General features: G+C 29.3%; 1 protein-coding gene across 1 annotated transcript; it reads right to left on the reverse strand.

Moving 5' to 3' along the window:
* Positions 1 to 5,235: 5,235 nt before the first annotated feature.
* On the reverse strand, positions 5,236 to 9,465 carry LOC132936004 (uncharacterized). Its single transcript, XM_061002660.1, has 3 exons — positions 8,446 to 9,465; positions 6,469 to 7,951; positions 5,236 to 5,309 (listed from the first exon to the last, which is right to left on the reverse strand). The coding sequence occupies exons 1-3, from the start codon at positions 9,043 to 9,045 to the stop codon at positions 5,236 to 5,238; spliced, it is 2,157 nt and encodes a 718-aa protein (XP_060858643.1). The 5' UTR covers positions 9,046 to 9,465.
* Positions 9,466 to 15,713: the final 6,248 nt, after the last annotated feature.

Genomic DNA, 15,713 nt, shown 5'->3' on the forward strand with positions numbered 1-15,713 from the left:
ACCTCTCTATTGCTTCATTGTTTTTTGCGTTGTATGTCCTAGATAAAATTTGAAGTATTATGGGAAAATGGTCACTGCTAGTTAGGTTTGGCGTTACGTTCCATTCGATCCGTTGTGCTAATGATGTGCTAGCGAAAGATAAATCAATGTTTGATAAGTTGCCATTTATTGGATTTAATCTTGTGGGTTCGGTGTTATTTAATAATATTATGTTGTTATTTTCCAGGATTTTTTCTATGACTTTACCTCTCTGATCAGTGTTTTTGGAACCCCATATTACGTTGTGACTATTAAAATCTCCTACAATTATAAATGGTTGTGGTAATTGTTTTATAATATTGTTAATGTCCGCGTCAGTGAATGATTTGTGGTTAGGTAGATATATATTGCATATGTTAATATCATTATTCGATAATTTGACTGTGACCGCTATGGCTTCTATGTCTGTAGATATGTTTAATTGACTGCTCGGGTAATTAGTATTAATGTATATGGCCACTCCACCACTTGCCCTTGCACTATCTAATCTGTTTTTATTATAACCATCATAATTAGCTAGGTTTGTTATGTTGTCGTTTTTGGAGTTAGTTTCTTGAATGCATATGATATCTGGATTATGTTCTTGTATTAAAATGGTGATTTCTTCGTACTTTTTATTGAACCCATTCATATTCCATTGTAGGATTTTTATATTATCATTTTTTTGTGAATTCATTGTTTGTTTTTTTTTTTTTTGTGGTGTGTTTTTTTTTTGTTTTGTTTTTTTTTTTTGTTGATTTGTTTATGCTTCTGAACTAGCTGAGTCATAATTATCATCTACTAACTTTTTAGTAAAACGAGTAAGTCTATTTTTTATGCTTTTGTTTTTTAAAGTAGGTTTTATTTTTAATAAAATATCAAGTAGTTCGTCTTTAGTAATCTTGTATTCTGTATATATGTCATATGGGTTAAAATCACCTTGGTTGTTTTCAAAAATATGTTTGAATGTAGTGAAGTCGATTTTGAAGTCTTCATTGTCATTGAAGATTTCTTCTGCAGGGCTTAAATTAGTATCAATGTTTTCTAGGAATTGTTTGAGAGAATTAGAAGTTATTTTGGGTTTTTTTGTTTCCTGTACTTTCATGGTTTTGTTTTCTAATATGTTGCTTTGTGAGGGGTTGTCGATAACTGTAGGTGATTTTGGTAATGAGGGGGAGGGGAAATTGAAAGAGTCAGGAAGAGATCTTTTTGCGCCAGAGGTCGGGTCTATATCCATATTAGCCGTTAAGACTTCTTCATTTGTGGTGATTATTAAATTTGGTACATTTGATTTGTTTTTATATGTATTGTCAGGGCCATTTTCATTTGTTGCCGTCTGTGTTATGATTGTGTTTTCTTCAGGTTTATTCGGACAATTTGAGGCAATGTGGCCTTGCGTTTTACATAAGAAGCATGTTAGCGAGTCGTCCGATATAAATATTCTGTAGTTTGTGTCATCGTAGTTGATTAGGATTGAACTAGGGAGTTTTTCTACGTCTTCTTGACTTATGAATAATTGACGACGAAAGCTTAAAATGTGGGAGAAGTCGGCATCTTGTATACCTGCTCTTAAAAATGAGATGTTGCTAAGCAAAACTATATTAAGTTTGTTAAATTCATGTTCTATGGCTTCGTGCGGAATGTTGGGATAGACGTTAGATATAATTATTCGTTTGTTTGGGTTATGCAATTTACGGATTTTGAATTGTTGTTCATTAATTGTTATTATTGGGTGGTTGATAGTGAGATTGTCTACTAATGCTTTATTAGTTAGGAAAATGCACAATCGTTTATTCGATATACGGGAGGCGAAGATGATGTTGGCCGGTTTTACAATATTGCCGATAGCGATAATATAATCTTTGTGCGGGAATGTTTCGTTTATGTCTATTAATATTGCTTGTTCTTTTTTCGGGATTAGGCTGTTTGCTACAGTTGAGGCAAAAGATTTTTTGTGTGCATCTGCGGATATTTGTGCTTCGAGATTGTTTGTTGATGAGGAGGTCTTCTGTGGTGTGAGGATTTGCTGGGTTATTTTGGTTACTAGTGGCGTTGATTTGGTTGTTAATACCTGTGAGGTTTTAATTTGATTGATTTTACTGGGTGACTTTGTAACAGTTGACTTTGTGTTGGTTGGTGGGTTTTGACGGATTGATGGGCTCTTCATCGCGGGTTTTTTTGTGAACATGATTTAGTGTTTTGGGCTTGTGCCCTGGTTGTTTTTTTTTTTTTGAGCGCGCGCCTACGGTATTAAATAATTACCATATTTACCTGCTTATATTGACTGCGTTGACTGTATGCTATCGAAGCTAATAAATACGGGACTCGCGATAATAAACGTGTTGTCTGTACGCAGTATAAACACGAACTGAATAATAACTTTTATAATATTGCATATTCACAGAAACAGAATCTATATTATTATAAGCAGAAAAGTTATAGGGTTAACCGCGTCATTAATAAAAGAAAAATATAACTATTATATAAGTATATAACTATTATTGGTATATTTACTTTCAGTATCTCACGTTCAGTATTACACGTTTGTATACTCATGACTGACATGAGTCATTAGTTATTACTCATTACCTAATCTATTAATTATTAGGTATTTTATATTTTTATTCATGTGCCTCGTGGAATTACGCAGTGCTGTAGCTAGAATTAGATGGGCCCGATGCAAATTTAATCTGCGGGCCCATTACTTTCCATTGATGAAATCAAAAATCAAAAAAATTATATAAACACAGTTTATTAATAGACATTTTAAGTTAAAATTTGAACAATATCTAAATGAAAATTAACGATCTTAGTAAAGTTGTACTTTATGGTAATTTAAAAATATTATTCGTTGGTACTTTTAACTTTTAAACTATATTAACACTTAATAACATTTTATAATGCAATTCTTTTGGAAAAAATTAATTCCACTAACTGTATCACTAAGTAAACTAAATTACTTTAAAATAGCAATAACAAAATATGTATACTTAGTAATATAGGTGGTAATATAAGACGGTCAGTCTTCGCTCAAAATCGTTTTTCGAAAACTATGATTTTATATCATTAAATTCAAATTTAACACATCCATTACACTATTACAGTGTCTGCAACCACCCGGTACCTTATGTACAGCGGAGTGGTGTCTGTGTCTAGGTGCGATCCTAGAGTAATTTTTAGGGGGGTGTGGAGTGAATATTGCCGACTTTCAAGGATAAATCTGTCGACTGTATACTTATAATATTATAATAATAACATTTCCTATAGTAATAATTAGGGATCAAATAGTTATTAAATTGCGTATTTGTTTCTATTTATTCATTTTGATTCTGACCTAGAAACAAATTTGATTCATATTCTAAGAAAAATTCTATTTTCTGTTTTTATTTTAAATGCATGTAATGATATTTTAAGAACATAAATGCATACTCCTAAATTTGACTTTTATGTATCAAATACTCTATCTAAATATTCTGCTTTCAAAGGTGAAATTAAAACTGAATGTTGTAAATTTGTAGTTAAAAAAAAGGTAGGAATGCAAAAAAGTTGAACATTTAATATATTTTTAACTACAAAATAATTATTACATTTTAAATTTGATTACATTTTTCAAAATTTAGGCTTTAAATGCTTATAAAAAAATATTTATTTTTAATATTTTTCAACTGCTGATGTAACAATATATCAGGAGCCTTGTATTAAATTTTCGGGCTTTTTGGCCCAATAAATGAAAATTTATTGATATTCATAGAAAAACAAAACTAAAAAAATAGAAATTTGAAAATCTCCGTTAATAGCTCAAAACAAGTCAAAATATTTTGAAAATTTCATCATGTATATGCATTGATAAAATGAACATTCAGTGAAATTTAAATGTATCTACATTGATTCGTTTTTGAATTACAACAATGTAAGTAAATCGCTACATGAGAAGTCGAGTGATCCAATGTTGTAAAGTATGAACATTTAACGCTTATAAAAATTTAATTTGACTTGCTTGTAGTCACTTTTTTTTTATTAATGTAGACAAACTTATGATAAATCTTGTATCACTTTTTAAAATCTTAGATTTAAAAAGAAAACATATTTTTATGAATTTCTAACTCAAAATTATTTGCACATTGTTGAGATTTTCACGTATTTTGTCAGTTTGAACTTTAAATGCTTATAAAAAAAAAATTGTAACTATGTATTTTTAATTTTTAACTGTCGTTGAAACAGTATATTAGGATCCTTGTATTAAATTTTCAAGCTTTTTACCCAACAAATAAAATTTATTGACATTCATAAAAAAAAAACTAAAAAAAACTGAAACAGAAAATGTCCGTAAACAGTTCAAAACAAATGAGAATTTTTTGAAAATTTTATCGTGTAAAAAATGCTAATCTAAATATTAAACAACTAGGGAAAAATGCATGTATTTATGTTCATTTGTTTTAAAGTTACACCAAAAACCAAAATCGATTTTGTCAAAAACGGGTAAGTGGATGTCGCTCTGATGTACAGTAGGTTACAAGTGGGTCAATGTATAATGGATTTAATACAATCCATTATACATTATACATTATACAATAGTGTAAATAGTAGGTATACAGTGTATCATTGTAAGCAGTTGTAAAAATATTTTGTTTGACTTACATCATTGAAACGAAATCTCCTTTTTATCGTTTTATATGCAGGTAGGATTGCATTTGTAGCTGCATTTATATTGGTTGCTTAATTTTTGACAGAACAATTAACATCGGAATTCGGAATCGTAAATCGATTGACGTGGCTCTAACATATAATATACATTTAATCCATTAGCTTAAATTATTATTTTATTAGTAATTTAGCATTAATTCAAATCATATGGACTCACCAATAAAATGTAAAAAAGAAGAACATCGAAAATATTTGTGTATTTCCAAACTTTGATGTGTCCCTTATTTTACCTAAAATACATAATAAAATAAAATAATAATAATATAACTTAGGTTAGGTTAGGTTAATCGAACATTAAATTCTTATACAAAAAAATTATCTACCTATGTATTTTTAATATTTTTCAACTGCTATCGTAACAATATATAGATAGAATATAAAGATTCACTTTCTTATCAGAAATGATTGGACTGTTGAAGAAAATCTAAGCATTTTTACTGTTCTAAAAGGTGATGACAGACTAAAAAAAAATAAAAAACACACATTGTAAAATGAATACATTCATTGCCCCGCTCAGAATCTATAAAATGTTGGATTTAAAGCTTTGGTAAATATTTCTAATACTGCGACATCGGTATTTTCCATTCCTATTTTTAGATATTAATATTAGTGAAAACAGTTTTACACGAACAAAATAATACAGCCATTTAGGCTCTTCTGGGTATACCTAATATTTGATTATCCAACTGCCGAATTAAGATGTCAGCGCACTATTTGTTTTATTTATCTGGCCTACACGCAACCGACAAAACGCATTAAGGGTCTTCGACAGTAAAACTAAAACGTAACAACGCTCACTAGATGTCGTAAAACCTCTCACGCAATGCTTTATACCACGCCCACTTCGGTCGCTTACCGACGCGTGAGCGAGTGATTGAAACCGTCTCCGGGAGCGGCGCATCATTCTCTCAATACTACTCGTATTGACTACACAATTCAAGCGCGACGCAACGTTCGATTTATTTAATAATTTACGGTACGCTTCGCATACGCTTTGGTAATTTTATTTTTACAGACGCATAACCTATTATACTTTTATTGACCTATTATTATATACGCTTGTATTCCAATATTATTACTATGCAAATCAATAGGTATTTTGGGGATATAATAATTTAAATGTTCCACCTCTCACGGTCAGTCGTCAGTGAATAGCATTTAGTAGAAACCTAGTACAACCGGCAATACGAATGTCCCTTAGTCATTAATTATATTAATTTATGTTTGTAATGTATATGTGTATATATAAGTAAGACAATAAATCATAAACGAATATATAAATAATATTTTTATTTTATTTTAACGTATAGACGATTTCATAATATGTTAAGGTACATTGTAAAAAAAAACTTAATATTTGTATATACTTAAACTATATACTTTAACAAAACTCAATATTACTTAAAACAAAATATTAAAGAAGCTTTAAACGTTTATTTTTTTTTTCTTCTTGTGCTCTAATTATGTACTCTGGATTCCGTATTGGCATACTACGTGAGTGCCTCGGGTCGACCAATTCCGGCAAAAAGCAATTGAAAAAAAAATTTTGAAGTTTCGGCAACATGATAGTAGTCCAAAAATGAATGTCCCTTTTAATTATTTCATACTTCATTCCTTTTTTTGTCCACACGGCGAGAATACAATAATCCCTTTGACAAACATTTAACTGTCCCTGTACTTGGTAATACCACTTATGATTTTTTTTAATTTCATAAGTGGTCCCATTATTAGTTTTTTTCCAACAGCTAATTTTTTTTTTTTCAATTCCTTCTTCGGGAGTCAGATCTGCAGCTGATTGAGGACATTTTATTTCGACCAAGCCATCTTCATCAATTAATCCATCTGGAGTTGCTCCAATGAAATAATTAAACTCATCAATGAACAATCCACACTCTCTTATTTTTATACTTAGTAAATTTTCTAAACAAATTTTAGCTTCATTTTCATGATTTCTTCCATACTCCATTGCTATTGTATCAACATCACTAGTATAAATTAAATTTTTTATTAGATTTTCACAACCCGTGTCTGGACGACGGTTAATTATGCTTCCAAAGTTTGAAGCAGTAAGTAATTTACGCCTAATGTCCAACCAATTCTGACAAGAACTTTGGTTAATAGTTTGTCTTTCTATTACCTCTCTTTGTGCAGCAATTTTTTTCATGGACTCAATGACTTCCAATTTTTCTATATTATATTCATTTTCATTCATATCTGGTTTCATTGAATTTTCTCCATATGAAGCATTTGAGTCATTCACACCAAATAATTTTTTTTTAAACCTTTTATTTTTCGTCAAGCGATTATTTTGACGAAATTGATTATCTCGTCGTGTTATTTCCATTTTCACTGATGGCAATTTTTTAAAGGGACTATTTTTTAAAATTGTCTTGTGCAAAGAATAAAAAGGTCTTTTAGAATTTTTAGTAACTGTAGCAATCGCACAACGTCCAGCGTATGACCCTTTTAGAGCAAAATTCACTCTTTTCCCTCCTATAAGTTTTGCAATAATGGCATTAAAAGATTCAACTATATTGCTGTCAACATTCAGTATCAAGCTTGAAGTATGTCTAGCAAGATACCTAATAGGTTGCATTACGCTATCTATAAACACTCTATCTGTACTAAAAATTTTTTCCATGTAATTAATATCGTTTGAATTATTATCGTCGGTTATGTCACAAAAATATTTTGAGCAACTACTATGATCACCGAAAACATGATTGACAACATTTAAAATATCATTTCTGAGTCCTATAACTGAATTTTCTTTTTTTCTATATTCAATAGCTTTCACTATACCTTTTCGCATTCGTAGAATATTACGTGATAACAATTTTCTATGAGCTAATTGACCTGCTTGTTTTTTCGTAGTTATATCTCTAAGTTTGTTACAAAAATTACGAAGAAGGTGGTTACGGCATTCAACTTTTTGTACAGTTAAATTTTTATAAGGCCTTGCTTCTAAAATTTTTTTGTATACGCTTGAGTCTCCATCGGCTATCAATTTTTGATACCTTATACCATACATAGGTTCACTTTGTTTAAAACCTTCAACTATTACAGCTGCTTCCATACCCGACGATCCATTTTTATCCGACCAATTTTTAGTGCAACAATGTTCTTTAACTTCTTTTGAACCAAGACCAGAACGAATACAGATTGAACAGTATTTATTTTTTACTCCCAAAAATAAAACTTTTTTCGTTCTATACCCAATTATTGCAGCCTAAATATACAAAAATAAAAACAATTTTAAATATTTAATAAGAACATAATATAATCTATTATTTAATTATAATATGTACAATATTGTAAACAGTATCTAGAAAAATTACAAGGTTTCTCATGAGTAGTTCATATTATAACCAAAAACTCTAAAAAAATGTATCAACACAAGTTCTTATAGGTATAGATATTTTAAGTTCAAATTTCGACAAAATTAGTTATTTAAATGAAGAATAACGATTTTATTTATTTTGCTGTAACTAAAAAATATTATTTATGGGTATATTTGAAACATTAAAAACATATTATATTATTACATTTTATATATAAAATGGGTATATACCTACACACAATTTTCAAATGCAATGTTTTTGGCAAAAATTAATTCAACCTACTGTAATATACTTAGGTATACTAAAAATAGTAAAATATATTACTTTTGTATAGCATATCATAAATTTATTAAATTAAAATAAGAATATAATATCAACTTACAGCGCCTGATAATGAATTGTAAGTTGACCTGTAAGACCGTTTGCACCAGGATCCATCTGCAACTACTGAAATAAGGGGAGTTCCGTCAGTATCTATGTCTCCGGCACTTACGGCTAGTTGAGCTTCTTCTTTTGCAGCTGCCTCCATTTCTTTAAGAGCACATTCATTAAATGATTTGCAAACTATATCATGTGACTTATTGTACACAAACTGACTTAAGGGAGGTATTTCCAAAGAAGCGGTCATAGTTTGAAGCTGACTAAATCCTCCACCCACATTCATTATACCAGCTACTGCAGCAATATTTATATCCGTCATATTCGCTTCTGAACTTTCCGAGTCAATTGTATATGTTTTCAGACAAAAATTGCATTTAAATGCAAAAGATGATTTTAAACCAATTTTTTTTTCATTGACACAAACCATGTCCTTAAATGAGCAACCGTATGGGTCGTGATTATCTTTTTCTTTAATTTGTTGACATATATAAGCTAAATCTAAAATTCGTCGTCCAACTATAGTGTGTTCATGATTCTTGATAGGTGAAATACTTGTTTCTAGCTTGTGCGTATCAACATCAGAATTTACGTCATATTCCATAGACGTAGCTAATGGTTGGGCTAGGTTAACATCATCTTGAGATAATGAAAAAGAGACTTTTGCAGCTTGGGAAATAGCAGGTGTACAATTTTCAGTTAGAGCAGGATTTGGAACTACATCAACAGGTACAGGTGAGACTGAAATTTGTGTATTTGAAGAAGTTTGATCACTGTGCTCTCTGGATAAATTAAAAGTATATACGTATATATAAAACTAAACCACAATTAATTATATATCTTGTTAATCATTAAAATGTTCGTAATATTTACACCATACTAAAAATGTAGAAGTTAATTTAAAAAAAAAACCGGGAACTCGCTCTGCTGTATAGTAGGGTTGTAGTGGACTTCGGTCATAGATTAAGTCACTATAATAATATGGTTAAGTCTATGATACATTTTATTTAAATTGTAATATATTTTATTTTGATACAAGTAATTTATTTTTCAATTAGGGTGGGTTGGCGGTTGCATACAGCAGGTTTAACCAAATTTTTTCAAAAACCTATAGCCTATATAATGAGTAAATAAAAGGCCAAATCAAACATTTGGCGAAGGTTTCCTTTTTATATGACTACTAATTAAAAATAAATTAAAAAATAGACCTATTTATAAAACTACTATTTTTAATAATAACAAAAATATAAAACCGTTTGATAGTGAATCGTTAATAATTCATGTGTAAAAAAAAGGGCAAAAAAATCCAAATTTTGAAATGGTTATTATTTGTTATACCTATAGTATAATAATATTCAATATGACGTCTATTTTAGATTCTGAGTGGAGCGATGAATGTATTGATTTTAACAATTATGTATGTTTTATTTTTTTTTATTTGTGTCTGTGTACACGATAAGTAGTCGAAATAATGCTTCGATTTTCTACTTCAGTATCTTGTTCGATGGGAAAGTGAATCTAGTTGGTGCATTGGGGAGGTCAAATAAATACGTAATTTTAAACAAAAACAAAAAAAAAAAATTTAAACAAAAACTGAATTTTTCACGCAAAATCGGTTTTTGACAAAATCCGATTTTGGTTTTTAGTGTAACTTTAAAACACATGACCATGACATTTTCACTGGTTGTTTATATTAGCATTTACTATACACCATAAAAAAATATAATAATAAAATATGTACCTTGTCCATCGACTTTTAAACAAGCTTTGTGAACCTATTATCTTAGATTTCTTCTTTTTTGATGGAAACCCTCTCTTTTTTTTGCATATTCTCGTATTGGAATTACTCGAATTCATTTCAATGTTCACGTTTGAAGCTCAAGACGGAAATGATTTTCATAATAATAATCAATTAGTAGGCTGTATTGTGTATACAAAAGCAATGGATAAAAATAGCCAGGCGGGCGGGCGGCAGCTGTCGTGTTATCGCTCGTGCCGCGAGTCGCGTCCGTCGACGCATTTCCAGGAATAAGGAGTGGGGGATTTAATAATCTTGGTCGCCGTTGGAATTGTTGAGCAGCACAGGTTGTGCAACAAATTATTTTATATCTATCATTATATCAATAAACATGTTCTAGTATTTCCATATTTACGGCTTCCGAGGCAGGTTTAGAGAAATAACATACCTATACAAAATTAAAGCCAAGATCTTAATCTAAGTTCACACCAGATACATTTTGAAATAATCTAATATTAAGCTTTTTATAGCTGTTTTAAATTCTTAAAATATCAGTTCCTTAATAGCTTGTATTTAATTAAAAAATATTTATTATTAAAAATGATCTGGTGTAAACACAGAAGACTAGGTAACGAGTTCAGAACAGTTTTCAAAATTGAAATCGAATAGATTGAACCGTGTTTATTTTTGGAAATTCAAAGACCATTTTAGCGCTTGAAAAATCTAGTGACGAAGACCCTTAACGCAGAATCATTTTTTCTATATTTTTATGTAATCTTAGAGTAAAATCACCCATTACAAAAAAGATAGAGAATAATATTTTTGAGGGAATGACATATCGATTTTAGATTTTATTGTTATTTGAAATTCAAAATAAACAAAAAAACGTAATATTTATTACAAGTAAACTATAATGTTAGCGCTTTATGTGTATTAGTTTTACTTGTCAATAATATGAAAGTTTCAATAATTCAATGATCCAATAATATATTACATTTTTCGATTTCTGAAAATTGCCGACTAGTACTTACAGTTGCCGACATTCGGGGTGTCAAAAACTTGCCACACATACACGTGTTTTCTTACCTACCGTAACATAGGCGCAACTAGGGTTAAAATTCTGAAGGGGGGGGGGCTAACAAAACTATTTATTAAAAATAACCTATAAAAGGCTTATATCCAAATCAATAAGGGATATTTTTGGGGGGGGCTAAATCTTAGTCAGGGGGGGTTTAGTTATTAATTATCAGAAAGACCCCTAGTTGCGCCAATGTTCCGTAACCACCGTAATACAAGGCCCTACCGTATCAACATTACCAACCATAGTTAATAATCCCCTACAACAGCTAATGACCATAGGCACCGAGCTTAAGTTAAATAAAAAAAGGCGGATAAGTGGATGTCGCTCTGCTGTACAGTAGGTTACAAGTGGGTCACTGTAATGGATGGTGTTAAATTTGAATTCAATGATATAATATCATTGTATAAGAAAAACGATTATGAGCGAAAACGGTCAGTCAGCCTATGATTTTACCAAGTATATTTGATGATATTATTGTGAATAAAGTAATTTAAATATAACCTATTTACTCGGAGCCTTGTTTTAAATTTTCAATCTTTAGCCATAAAAGTTAAACATTTTATACATTTTTAACCACAAAATAATTAATAAATTATAAATTTGATAAATGTTGTCAAAATTTTAACTTTAAATGCTTATAAAAAAAAATTGTGCCTATGTATTTTTAATATTTTTCAACTGCTATTAGAACGATATATCAGGAGCCTTATATTAAATTTTCACGCTTTTTTACCCAACAAATAAAAATTTATTGATATTTATAGAAAAAAAAACTAAAAAAATTGAAAACTGACAATGTCCGTAAACAGCTCAAAAAGAGTCAAAATATTTTCAACATTTTATGGTGTATAGATAATGCTAATATGAACATTCAGTGAAATTGTCAAGTATTTACAGTCATTCGTTTTTTAATTACAATAAAATAAGAAAATTGTTACATGAGAAATCGAGTAAATATCAAATGTTGTAAAAATATAAATTTCAGACGCTCATAAAAATTTAATTTAAGTTTCTTCTGGACATTTTTTTTTTTGATAAAGGTAGACAAACTTATGAGTAATCTTATATTACATTTTCAAATCTTAGATTTAAAAAGAAAAATTTTTATGAATTCTCAACTCAAAATAATTTGCTGTTTTTCGTGATTTTTCAGTATTTTGTCAAAATTTGAACTTTAAATGCTTATAATTAAAAACTGTGACTAAGGATTTTTAATTTTTTTCATCTGCCTTTGAAACAATAACCTAGGAGCCTTCTATTAAATTTTCAAGCTTTTTTAATCAACAGATAAAATTTTATTAATATTTATAGAAAAAAAAACTAAAAAAATTGAAAACTGACAATGGCCGTAAACAGCTCAAAAAGAGTCAAAATATTTTGTAAATTTTATGGTGTATAGAAAATGCTAATATAAACATTCAGTCAAAATTTCATGTCCCTACGGTCATTTGTTTTAGAGTTACACCAAAAACCAAAATCGATTTTCTCGAAAACAGATTTTGCGTAAAAATTCCCGTTTTTCCTTAATTTTTCTTTTGTTTTTCACGTCGCTTGTGAAAACTACTGGGAAATTTTTACTTTTGACCCCCCAAAGTACCAACTAGATTCACGTTCCTATCAGAAAAGTTACTATTGAAGAAAATCCAAGCACTTTTACTGTCCTAAAAGGTGATGACACACAAAAATAAAAAAAAAATAAAAAAATAAAAAAAAATAAAAAAAAAACACACATCATTGTAGAATCAATACATTCATCGCTTCGCTCAGAATCTAAAACAAAAATTAAATTAAAATAAAAAATAATATTAACATTGTTAAGAATAATTTAGTTATGATAGATGAAAATATGAAAAAACCGAATCATGACCAATTACCTAAGTATATTATTATTTTTATTATAAATATACTATTCAGATAAACATGACATCAATTCTATAGATAACTTATCCATAAGAGGTTTAGAAAGTGACAGATTTATAATTTTGGATCCTTATACGTTCATATTTAGTGAACGATACGTGAACGTCACTCGTTTTTTTCAAATAGGTAGAATGTGAATGTGAACGACGTTTATATATTTAATGAATTTGAACGGTTTTTAAGACGTTCAAATTTATTTATTATTTAATAAATATTGATTGATAATTCTATTATGATATATAATGTTTTATGAATTATAAAAATAAAATACATGAAATTTCAGTGGGCACGCCTGGGCAAAAAACAACAATAAAATTATGATTTTCACGATTTTGTATTCGTATTTAAACAATACATAAAAATAAAATAAAATAAATTAAATGAACGACGAAATTAAAGCATTCATATTTTCGAAGAACGTGAAAAAAAAATATGAATTTGAACGTGAACTTGAACGAATTCATTTTTTTAGTGAACGTTCCTAACACTGGTTAATTTAATAATGATACAACAGTATAAAAAATACTTTTTAAAATATAATATAAACATAATTTGGTTCAGTTACACAATATTGGTTCGATTGGTTGTATTACTTTATTATTTATTACAATATGCACATAACATTTCTAAATCTATCCTTATTTTAATTTGAACACATTAAAATATAAAAGAACTATTACAACAAAATATGTTTCATAATAGTTTAACAATTTATTATTATTATTAATATGATTTGATGAGATTCATAATAAAGAAAAAATAATATGAAATAAATGCATTTGTGAACTATTTGTATATAATTTGTATTTTTATAAAAATGTTATTAATGAAACATTAAAAAATAATACATATATACTACAAAATTAATGAATCTGAAATTTGGAATAGTGGTTCCTCTAAATTATAATGCTCTAGGTGTACAATAAGATGGGATTTTCCGATGTACGCTTTATTTTAAAGAGGCAGTCAAACAGGGCTCTTAGTGCAAATTGAAACTTTTTTTTGTAGTTTATTAATGGTTGCAATTGGTTGCAGATTATACAATTAATAGTGTAAATTAGTATTTTTTTTTATTTTTGAAACGAAGTTTTTCATGGCACGATGCGGGGCTAGCCGAGAACGAAAGTATTTATCGACGAAATACTATAATTAAATTATATTAAATATATATTATATTAAACAGTTATTTTAGCCGAAACATCCAATTTGTATTCCATCATACTGATCGATATAGTAATGCGATGATACTTTTTAAAACAGATTTGAATTCGTTATTATGTCTACTTGAGATTGGTAAGTCCACTTTTCCCAATTTCCCCTCCCCCCAACCACTAAAAATGTAGCTTGAATATTTTGAAATTTTGTAAGGTATTATAATATTATAACTAATAGATTATAGATAGTCAGATAGGTGTATCGAGATTATAATAATGTTCATTTATAAACACAGAATTGAAAACATAATACTTTTGCTATTTAAATCTAAATTTACTAAAATAAAGTATTCGAAAAATATTTGGAATACTTAGGAATATTATTTTCATAAAGTATTCTGAATATGTATTTGAAATAATTTTAAAAAGCATTTTACCCAAGTCTGCAGTTACAAGCTTGCAACAAATTGTCACGCTAATAGCCTCGAAAAAAGAAACTATATCTTAAAACTAAATGTATGTGTGTATTTATTATACTCAAAAACAACTCAATTGAATTTAACGAAAATCTCAGAGATTGTTTTTAGAGATGTCAGAAAAGTTTAGAAAGTAAGAAGTTTAAACCACGTTAAAAATACATATTAAGTGGTAAATCCAATCTTGATTGTGACTTGCGGTTGCCCATCTAGGTCAAATTATTTCACAAACCTAGGCATGCGCAATACACTGACGCCGATTTGTCCGTGAACTGAGGAACACTGCCGTACACTTAAACTGAGATACACCTATAAAGCGTATAATGTATATAGTATTATTGTCGCCGCCGCGACAATACTTATAATGCAATACAATAAGCGCCAATAATATATCCCACCACCGACCGGCTTACACACACACCTATATTATTACCATTTTATTATTATTTACCTTGTTTAATTTTGTATTAATTACATAAGATTTATATTATAATATGTAGATTATGCTTTACGCGTATCGACACGATAGCGGCCGCCGCCGCCGGATCGCCGGTCCGCGAAATAACACGGCCGCCCAAAATTATTAGTACCTACTACCTACTGTTCGCAGAGCCAAAGGCGCACGATCGTCACGCGTCGAATTTATTGTTATACACGGGCGCTAATCGCCGTTGCGTTTCTTTTTTATATTATTGTTTTAATTGTAGGCACGAATCGCCACAATTTATTATTGAAGTTAATTGTAAGGCACAAATTGCCATTTCATAATATTATATTTGTAAGGCGCTAATCGCCAACGTTTTATTTTGTTTTTGGTTAGGCGCGAATCGCCGGCCTTATTATTGTTAATTATTGTTACGACGCTTTGTCGGTGTCGTGTGTCAGTATATTATGTTCTTAAAA

This window comes from Metopolophium dirhodum, chromosome 1 (assembly GCF_019925205.1).
Source record: "Metopolophium dirhodum isolate CAU chromosome 1, ASM1992520v1, whole genome shotgun sequence".
In the NCBI taxonomy this organism is placed as follows: Eukaryota; Metazoa; Arthropoda; class Insecta; order Hemiptera; family Aphididae; genus Metopolophium; species Metopolophium dirhodum.